At 40.6% G+C, this 10,873-nt stretch overlaps 1 protein-coding gene across 3 annotated transcripts; it reads left to right on the forward strand.

Annotated features, from left to right (window-relative positions):
* The first annotated feature begins 311 nt into the window (after positions 1–311).
* Positions 312–9,312, forward strand: nfe2l1b (nuclear factor, erythroid 2-like 1b). 3 transcript variants are annotated; one of them, XM_024285014.2, is made up of 6 exons: positions 312–543; positions 1,531–2,353; positions 3,090–3,275; positions 4,958–5,047; positions 5,119–5,277; positions 5,454–9,312. In XM_024285014.2, exons 2-6 carry the CDS (start codon positions 1,796–1,798, stop codon positions 6,834–6,836), a joined length of 2,376 nt encoding a protein of 791 aa, XP_024140782.1. In that variant the 5' UTR covers positions 312–543; positions 1,531–1,795; the 3' UTR covers positions 6,837–9,312. The 3 variants fall into 3 exon arrangements, with proteins under 3 accessions (XP_024140782.1, XP_024140780.1, XP_024140781.1); XM_024285012.2 differs by having other exon boundaries at positions 317–543; positions 3,057–3,275; XM_024285013.2 differs by lacking the exon at positions 312–543 and adding an exon at positions 904–1,441 and having other exon boundaries at positions 3,057–3,275.
* Positions 9,313–10,873: the final 1,561 nt, after the last annotated feature.

The following is a 10,873-nucleotide window of genomic DNA, read 5'->3' on the forward strand; positions in this document are numbered from 1 at the left end:
ATTGTCTTTACACCTAAAATTCTATTAAAATTTTCGAAATCAAGTTTAATGCTGGTGTTAAAAAATATATATATATTTTTTTTTTTAATAGAAAAACAGACAATTCAGCATCCTCTTCTATAGCCCACTTATTTTGACTGGAATACACATTTAAATATTCATAAAATTGTGTCTTTTTTGTTATTTTTTCAATCATGAATGCTATGCAGTGTAAATTCACATGTATATTATAAAACTGTGACTTTGCTTGTCCTGACAGCTGTTGTTATTACCAGTGGGGGGATTTTCCGTCGGCTGATTAAAGCTTACACTAGAATGTTCTACGCATGCTCTGTGGGCGCGCGTGTTTTGGTGTCAAGCGGTGCTGCTAAGTTAGCCTGGCCAGCTAGCAATTTTGCAAGTCATGGTAGGCCATTCAGTAAGGGAAGGCTGGAGTGGTATATCGGGCTCACTGGGGAACCTCTAATAAATCTGGACTTATCTACCAGTCTTAACTGATTGTGAACGTTCTGGTATGAAAATCCAGTCTCACATTTTCGATGGGTAAGTACTGTATTAAGAACATTTTATTATTATTATTTAGTGGTCCGAATAAGTAGCTGGTGTTTCGTGAGAAATGCTAACGTAGAGACACACGAGTGAAACTGTATTCTAATGTGAAGCAGTTGTTTCCTTTTTCCATTTTAAGTCACTATCTTAAAAGTATTTTTAGGTAGTTGACAGTAATTTAGCCTGCAAAGCTAGCACAGTTTTACTGTTGGACTTCCAATGAAGCATTTTTCTTTAAGCAACGCCCACTCTCTGTTCCTATTGGCCAGGCAGAACTGGAGTCATATGTCGTATTTACCAACTCGCCCCGTGGTTGGTTTTTCCATCTGTCACTCATCTTTTCACCACTTGTTGCTAAGGAGATTGTGTGATTGCAGCTGTAGCGGAAGTAAAATAGTAAATATTAGCAGATGCACCTGTCACTTTGAGGGGGATAAACTTAGAAGTGGGCTAACTATATCACGCTAAGACACATCTTATCGAAGAGACGTTATACCTTGGTTATAGTTTTATAATAGCGATAGCCGGCCCGCAAAAGATAAGGTTGCTAACAGCTATCGTCATAAGGACAAAGGTAGGCGCAGCTGTGCGGGAGGAGGGAGGAACCCTGCCCGTCACCTAACGCTGCCGTTGGTTCGTGCGTGAGCTAGTCCAGTGAGCTTTCTTGACTCCCATTCACCTTCAGCGGGATCCGCTAGAAGTAGTTGCTCGGTCAAGGGTGGGGTTATGCCTAAACTCCCGGCTCCATCACTGTCTGCTTGAATATTCGAGAATGAAAAAGCGTTAAGCGATGCGAACCAACATCACTTTTCCAGTCTTGGGAGGATGAAGTGGTTGCATTTGGCTAGCAAGTCATGTTTTCTCCTGTAAAATGTTCTCAGTAGATTTGTGGGTACGTACGACAAAGCAATGTGATGGTTGTGTTGCAAGCTGGTGTGATCTGTAGTAATGCATTAAAATACAATTTTCCACTTTTTACAGGAGTGAAAAGATGAAAGTCTTTTGAAGAACAACCCACAGAGACATGATTCTAAGAAGTGGAAACCTCAGCTTGGATTCGAACACCTTTTAGGCATAAATAACCTTTTTTTTTATTTTAAACACCTTGCCCCCCACTTCTTCCCACGTCTATGTTCATGTATCTTTTTTGCTATCCTTGTATTAGCACAGAGTCATTGAGCAAGCAGAATTGGTCCAGTTTTTGTTTTTATTTTTTTACTTTCATTTTTTGTTCCTTTGAAAAGAAATGCTTTACCTGAAAAAGTACTTCACAGAGGGCCTGATTCAGTTCACCATCCTTTTGAGTCTCATTGGGGTGAGGGTGGACGTTGACACTTATTTAAGTAATCAGTTGCCCCCACTAAGGGAGATCATCCTGGGGCCTAGCTCAGCTTACACACAGACACAGTTTCACAACCTGCGCAACACCCTGGACGGCTATGGGATCCATCCAAAGAGTGTGGACCTCGACCATTTCTTCACGACTCGACGGCTGCTAAACCAGGTGCGCCAGCTGGACCGCCTCTCTGTCCCCAGCACAGAACTCAACACCTGGCTAGTGCATCGAGAGACCGAGACAGTGGTGTCCACCAGCAGCCAGTCCAGCCCCAGCATAACCCTGGACAATGGGGCCGGCCTAGAGGACATTAACAACATCGACTCGACCCCGGCCATGAGAGGAGGAGCTGCAGCCCCTGAATCCACATACAACTTGAATGCAGCGGACAGCAGTCTGGGAGCCGTGGCCCCAGAGGGCAATCAGGAGCAGGGCAACGCGAATGGCAATGATGACCTTACCAAAGAGGTAGCACTGTGCATGCCAACACATGTTCATGGATTTGTGTACTGTTGGGGAAAATCCTGCAAAGAAATGGTGTAAAATTTTGAGATATAAACTTACTCAGTAACTTGAGTCTTCAACAAACCAGGCGGGTTTATTAATTTAGTACAATTCTAAATGCAAATCCACACATTCGTTTGATACATGATATTCAAAGACTTTACCTAAACTATGTTAAAACTGAATTATAGAGGAATATTTTTGGTCTTCAAACCAGTTTTTTATTAGCATTAAATATTTTTAACCAACCAATCGAGTTGGTGAAAACATTCCTTTTACTGGTCAACTTTTAACTGCAAATTTTAAAAGTTGCTTTAAAACGGGGATCATTTTTTGATTTTTGCCGTTTGTCTTAATGAGTTGAACTTTCCTGATGGACTCACAATGGCGAAGTTTTTCCTTATCACATGATTATCACTGTACCAAAGTTGCATCATCTGATTTGTGTTACATGATCCGCCTCCTCCCACTGCAATGAAAGAAAAGTGGTAATAAACAGCCCAAAGCTCTAATTTAGACTTTACATGCTGTCATAAAAAGGAAAATATTTTCAGGCATCAATTTAATGGTTTTACGCTTTATTCAGTTTTATTATCAGTGCAGAAACTTATGAGTTGAACAGTTTGTGTAAAAGGCCATATGTTAATGGTAACCTCATGTTTTCCAGGACATTGACTTGATTGACATCTTATGGCGGCAGGACATTGACCTTGGTGCAGGAAGAGAAGTGTTCAACTACAGCAATCGTCAGAAGGAGAGCGAGGAGAAGCCCGGCCTGCTGGAAAGCAAAGACAGGAGTGAGGAACAGGAGAGCTGGAGGAATGGCATAAACTTACAGGGTTCTCCGCCCGTGGATGGGGAGACGGGAGAGAGTATTCCAGAGCAGGTTTGTTTAAAATCTTCCTTTAGTTTTGTTCGGATTAAGGGTTGATTTGTATCATGCAGAAGAAAAAGTACATTTTCCTCAAGCTGCACTGTTGAAACGAGAAGTTAATTTTTCTTTATTGACTTGAAATCTTGGAGTTATCTCATTTATTTGTCTGCGAAGATGTGCAGGATTTCCTTTTCTTTCACCTCTGTGAATCTGATTAGGAGCTCAGTTCACCAGGTGCAGTTACATATTTGTACATGTAAGTTAAGCTAAAGTACATTTGAATGGTGTGTTAACAGACTTCAGCATTTAAAGAAACTTAGGGTGAAACCTTCATAACTTTTCAGCAATCAACATTCAGATTTAAGATTTAAATTACTGTTGAAAATAATTCAATACTGCTTTTTTCACTTGTGGAATAGCTGTTTTAGTTGTCCAGCGAGAGACTTATTGTAATCAAAAAAGAAATGTGGTGGTAGGGTCCAAAGAGTGGAGTCAGTCTTCTATTTTTATTGTCTGCACAGCAGGACCTGTCAGTACATCTCAATTAAAAAAACAAAAAAATCAAAACTCTGGTCTAAAAGTATTCAGTTTAGCACTTCCTGCATCAGTGCCACTAGATCTTAAAATAAACCCAGGAATTGGCCAAAGAAAAGCCCAGATTTGATTTGAATTCAATAAAAAAAAAAGTTTCCTACAGTGCCCCAAAGCACCTTTTACAGTTTCCATAAACATATTTTGGAAATCAAAAGTAATTCCCAGAAATCAAAGTGAAACAAAAGAAACTGATATAACCGACATTTCTGGAACTTACTTTTGATTTCCGAGATGTTTTTATGAGACATTGTTGATTTTATGTTGTTTAAACTTCAGGAACACTGTAGGAATTTCTATTTTTTAAAATTAAATCCAAGCTCTTGAGTTTTGTTTTCATTTCTAAAATGTAATGTTTTTTTATTTCACTTTATTATTTTTTGTGTGTGATCTTTAAAATGTTTTCGTGCCGAGTGATTTGCACTTCAGGGCATGTTGCATCTTTGATCTGTTGCCAACATTTTTGAGATGTTGCATCATCTGATTGTTATTGGAGGTAAAAGTTTTCCGTTTGAGAGATTTCCTAGAAAGGCCTGATCTGATGTTCGAAAGTCATCAGCTTACATTATGGTTGAAAAGTGTGAGGTAATACCTAGCTTTTCCTGCTCTATCTGACCTTCTTACAATATATAACCTGTTTTGACCTGGAAGGCTTAAAGATATTTTACGTTTGAATTTGAAAAACAAGGGTTTGGTTAAAACTAGAATGCTAAAAACCTGACGTAAGATATTTTCCTTTATTAAAATTTCATTAACTTGATGATTAACATAGTTTGTGGAATCTCAGACTCACAAACCATCTGTTTTTTATTGTATTTCATTTTTTATATGAAACTCTTAAAGATAAACACAAAGTTGGGTGTCTTTACATTTTAATTACAAGTTTGGTTCAGATATTCATGGCTTTATATAAAGTCTTTAAATTGATTTTAGCTGTTTTTCTCTAAAGTTTGAATGTGAGCTGAATGTTTTAGTTGCAGCTGAAACAGCAGATTGTTATCAAGATGATGAGTTTCTCTGTGTGTTTATGGAAGATTGAAAGAGAAAAAGCAAAAACGCTTCTTTAAAAAAAGTCTTCTTGTACTTTCTGTTTCTAATACTAGCTGCCAGCCATTGGCTCACAGACTTCACTGTCATTGCAAGAGTGCTTGAGGCTTCTGGAGGCCACTTTTCCTTTTGGAGAAGAAGCTGAGGTGAAATGATCACATTTGAAAATTGATGAAGACTCAGAAAATGTTTTCTGACTTTTTCATTTTTTCCCCAGTTTCCAGCCCCGGGTGTTACCCAAGAAATATCTGTTTCCAATGAAGAAGCTCCTTCCACATCTCAAAGCTTGCCCCTGGGGTCTCAGCTGCCCGGAGCCGAGCCGCAGTTAGACCTGGAGCAGCAATGGCAAGACATCATGGCCATCATGGAGCTGCAGGTTGGATTTCTTTTTCTTTTCTTTGTGACAGAACTGAATAAATTGATCAGAAAAGTCACTTTTGCTTTAGTTTGTACAATCTTATATAGACAGTTTAGAAAAAGTAAATTTCTATCTCATAATCTTTTACTATTTTAGACTTGCGTTGTTTTCTAATGTTTCCTTGTTTTCCAAAGGCGATGGAGGTTAACAACACCGATCTACAGACTAACTTCAGCGGTGCCAGTGCACCAAATGGGACTACAGAATCGAACACTGTTGCAAACTTTGGGCTTGCCACCCGCTCCACCCCCATCAACGAAGACGTCAGCCTTCACCAGGCCTCCATCCCCAGCTGCAGCCAGGACTTTCCCCAGATCTTCAACACACAGCTGGAATCTACGAGCATCCCTCCACCCAGAGCCAGCATGCCCAGACTTTCCTCCAGCAACTCCTCCAACATCAACTCCACTTTTGGAGCCACCAATCTGACCGGGATTTTCCTTCCACCGCCCATAAACGGCTCAAGCAGCAACGTCACATCTACACCCACCCTACCTGATCCATTCGCCACCTTGCTGGAGGAGTCTATGCTTGATGAAATCAGCCTTCTGGACCTCGCCATGGAGGAGGGCTTCAGCCAGGCTCAAGCATCGCAGCTGGAAGACGAACTTGACTCTGATTCTGGTCTTTCCCTGGACTCCAGCCACAGCCCTGCATCTCCAAGCAGCTCTGAGACATCCTGCTCCTCTGCGGCTTCTTCATCTTCAACTTCTGCCACCTTTTCAGAGGAAGGAGCCGTTGGCTACAGCACCGACTCCGAGGTGGCCACCGCAGAGACGGAGGAGGGTGCTGTCGGGGGGTACCAGTCTGAGTATAGCAAGCTGTGTCGCATGAGCTACCAGGACCTCTCCCAGTTCCACGGCCTTCCCCAACTGGACAGCATCAGCCACAATCATACGTACAACCTACCGCTCTCTTCTCCATTCTCTGAGCACCCGGAGCTCCCTTTGACAGCAGGAAAGAAGACCATCCGCGACAAACACAGCTCCAAGCTTCAGCCTCCTCAGGACCTACTGGACAAGCACTCCAGCCGCGACGAGCGCAGAGCCCGGACCATGAAAATCCCCTTCTCCAATGAGAAGATCATCAACCTTCCAGTTGATGAATTCAACGAGCTTCTGGCCAAGCACCATCTGAACGAAGCCCAGCTCGCCCTCATCCGCGACATCCGCAGACGCGGCAAGAACAAGATGGCCGCCCAGAACTGTCGCAAGCGCAAGCTGGATGCCATCATCAGCCTGGAGCAGGGCGTCCAAGACCTGAGGCGCGACAAGGCCCGCCTGCTGAAAGAGAAGATGGAGTTCATCCGCTCCATCCGGCAGATGAAACACAAGATGCAAAGCCTGTACCAGGAGGTGTTCAGTCAGCTGCGGGACGAGGAGGGCCGGCCCTATCCTCCCAGCCAGTACTCCCTGCAGTACAGTGCTGACGGCAGCGTGCTGATCATGCCCCGCAGCGTGACCGCCGCAGAGCAGAACCGTAAGCCCGAGAAAAAACAGAAGGACAAAAAAAAGTGAGGCGGGACGAACTGCCGTTTATTCGATCACTTTGCTAAATCGGTAAGACTTCAGCAGATGCAAGAGAGATGTCCTTTTGTTCCTTTAAGAATATTCTGGTGAGTAGGAACATGGCGTTGACTACTCCTCCTGCTTTAGTTTTCTCTTTTCACTCTGTTCTGCAGTTTTTTTCCTGGAAACAATTTTGAAGCAGAACTAGCTCTTTGTTTGAGTAACAATGTTTCATTATTTAGAAGGGAGATATAAAAAGGACTTAAAATGAGCTATTTAGGAGAAAAAAAATGCTGTTGATCCTTTTGCACCATTCTGAGGGTAAAGAGAAGGGTCGGAGGTGGAGAAGTGGAGGTGAATGGACGATGGCTGTAGCACCTATGCACTGGAGGTTTAAAGGACTGTCGGATCTCAGCCCACCGTGAAGACGCTCGGTGATTTTTCACAGTCGCTGAAGCTTTAAGTTGCAAACATGGAGTCAAAGAACAGCACCTGCAGTTGTGAGAGTTTCAATACCAAAGGCTAAAGGAGGTCCATCATTTTAGAATGCCATTAACACCCATACTAACCAAAGGTTGTATGGTGCACATGATCTCTGTCCATTCTAAAGGATCAAACGCTACTGCACTCTTATTTTGTGCTGGTTTTTGAGTCGGTTTATTGGCAGCGTCCAAGTTTAAAGACCTTAGATGAATGGGGAAGTTGAATGAAAGGAGTCGGAGGCTGACGGTTGCTGGCCGCTGCTAAAAGAGGCCAGAAGGTGGAGTCCCTCAAGGCAAACTGGGAGAGGTTTTCGAGAGGAGGCGCACTGCATTGCAAAATGTATCAACTTCCTTATAAATTATACATAGCACTGTAATTTGTCTTTGAGAGGCTTGGCTGTATGCATTCTGCCGTGTCTGTTGCTTTCCCTTTGCTGCAGGTTTAAATATGGGAACTGCCTTTGGGAGGTTCTTATTAACTTTTTATAATCTGTAGTAAAACAAGGTTATGGGTCTAGCCACATCAGCTTTATGTACAAGAATGCACCTTTTTCTGTTGATTTGAAGAGGAAATAAAAAACTTGCACAGAGCCTGTAATCACAAGAATATTTGAACGTGCTGTGATGAGCCCAGCGCTCCACAGAGGTCTTTATTATTTACATGGAATTCAGCTATAACTGATATGTTAGTTTGTTATTGGGAGTCTAATTTAAAGAGGAGAGTTCAGTTTGATGCAGGTTATTCTTTGAAATACTTTGGTCAAAGATGATATGCTCACAAGTTTTCACACCCTGGAAGAAATAGTTAAAATTTGACTTGAATCTTTAAAAAGAAAAAAATGACATCACTCACTGTGGTTAAAGTCAAATGTACTGTATTGATAAAGCGAAAAGTTCTGTTTATGTCTTTGTGCTTTGAGACTGAAGGGAAGTCGCACAGATGCCGGCATTAAAGTTGAATGAACTTTTCCTTCCAACAATCCCGGCTGTTTTGGACAAAGCAGTGCCAGAAAGCAACAGTTTTACGCCTTCGGTTATTTCTGGAGTATTGTCTGAATTTTGTCAAATGGAACTCTAGAAATACTTCCTGCTGTAATTTTCTCAATTCTATGAAAAATGTACATAGTAAATTCCCGGCATGAGCAGATGAAGTTTGAGGCTAAAAGCATGCTCCAAGGATGCAGATGGGCTCCGTTTACTCTGATTACACTTTTCATGTGACCTAATATTTATATGAAAGTAGAAACTTTATTCATCCAGGGTGTGTAAACTCCTGAACATAACTGGATTTGCCAGCTTTAGACACTTTCAAACTGATGAAGCTTTTGTCTTGAATATTAGAGGTCCTGCATTTGCTTTTCTTTTCTGAGGTGTGTTGATAAAGTGAGCCACATTTTTAAACACGATAAGTTATGAGAACATGAGAAGTGACTGTGTGTGTGCGTGAGTGTTGGGCCACTTTGAATGCCTTCATTTAATAATCTTATTAGCGTCCCTTTTAGGGTTTTAAGATCCAACGAGGAACGTTCTTAAAGTAGAAGTGCTATTACTTGTCTATTTGAATGAAGTCAGTCGGTGAGTGTGTTTATGTCATCACCTTTTTTTTTAAGTCTCCTTGCAGCTCAGATAGTCTAGAATATTTAGAAGCTGAACAGAACTTGCAAATCCAAGATGTCCAAAAAAAGAAAAAAACTGTCTTTGAAAGGAGAAATGTCTTCATTAAATGTGATATTCAGGCATGAAACTCTGGTTAACATTCACTTCAGTGTAACTCAGTGCAAAGCCAATTAAGAAGTACTGCTACTATTTAGTGCACTTTCCTTTTGTCTGTCCTGTTATGTAAATATTTTCATGTCTATGATTTCATGCAGTCCGTCGAGTGTCCATAACAAGTCTCCTCCTATGCTTTGAATTTGGATGTAGTTCCTGTTTTAAGGTATTTGTTGGCAATCAAGAATTGTTTTTATTGATTAATAATAAAGTGTTTTTATTTTCACCTGTGACTCTAGTGTTGGTGGTCTGTGTTTTATTTAGCCCGCTTCATTAAAAAGAAAAAAAAAAAACACTTTCTGATTATGTGTTATCTCCATAGCAACCCTTGTATGTTTTGGCCGCCTGGGGTTGACGAGCAGGTCTATGTATGTTTTACAAAAATCTGCAGAAGTAAAATTTAGGGTTTCCTTGGCAACTGGATTTTTTTTTGTTTTACTCCGCCCACATTTCTAATATGTTCACATCATGTCATTTTGTTTTGCTTGAATTGAGCCAGCCATTCAAAGAGAGATGGTATACGTGTAGCAAAGATGGACATTCCTCGCACATATTTAAAGTTAAAGTCCCGTCAGGTGTCACGCTCCAAGGTACTTGAATTCTGTTCTCCTCATTTGATCCATCCCCTGGAGGAGCGGTGAGCTGCAGACACAGCCGCACTCAGGAACCATTTGATGATTTAGCCTAGAGGTCTGCAACCGGAGTCTCCGGAGTATTTAGTTTTGGTCATATTGCTGTAGTTAATGTTATCTACTATATGTTTAGATTTTTAGCACATTAGATAAGAGAGCAAAGTTATCACAAAAAAGTTGAATCTATTAGAAGAAGCTGAAAGCAAAAATTCTTATTACATAATCTCATTTTATTGAACACGGTGTATTTTATTTTGAAATTAACTTTTGCTTCTGTTAAAGTGATATAATTTAAAATTGTTATAAATAAAAAAATAGCACTTTATGAACACCTAAAGTGGAGTCTCATTAAAGATGGTTTAATGGCCACAAAGCATAAATAAAGCGTATTTTTCTGAACAGAAAGTGGAACTTTGTGGCTCTCGTTTGGTTCTGGTCAATAAGAAACTGGACCAAACGATTCTTTTAGCGTTAAATGTTGCAGACTTCTGGTTTAGCCCTAATCCAACCTCTCCTCCAGTCGGTACGGCCAAGGAAAAGTCCAGCAAGAGGCGTGTGAAGAGACACTTTCTTAAATTTACACTTATTTTTTTTTTGTCTTCAAGATGGCGGCTTCTTCCCGAGGTCAAAGGTCAACAAAATAAACATGGTTGTTCTTGAAAACTTACATTGGAGTTGTGTGTGAAATTTTGTGTTGATTGCTTGAATAAATTGTGGGGTGAAAGTTTCCCTCAAAGGTGCAATAAGAAGTAAAAATTATGAAAACTGTCAGTTTTATAACAAAACATCATTTATTTTTGAAAATTGAGAAGCAAGACATGAAGAAAAATACTACAAAGATTACAACTGAACAAATGAACCCACAGACTGGTTTGTAGATCTAACAAATTCTAATTAAACAACGAAAACATCAATGAAGTGAAATTTTGGCACACTCTGAAAGACGTAAAAAGGTCACTTAAAGGCCAGTAAGTGTTCATTTAGTGATTGTGAAATATTGTCATTTCAAAACATTGTTTTAATTTTTCAGCTTTTACAAAAATTGTTATTAAATTGAAGCTTCAATCAGGCTTTGACTGGTGCACTTCATACTTTACAATCAAGTAGAAATTATCACCTGGTCATAAATGTAACATCGGGGGCGGTAAATACAGCCAGGTTT

The sequence above is a fragment of the Oryzias melastigma genome, linkage group LG19 (genome assembly GCF_002922805.2).
Source record: "Oryzias melastigma strain HK-1 linkage group LG19, ASM292280v2, whole genome shotgun sequence".
NCBI lineage: Eukaryota > Metazoa > Chordata > Actinopteri > Beloniformes > Adrianichthyidae > Oryzias > Oryzias melastigma.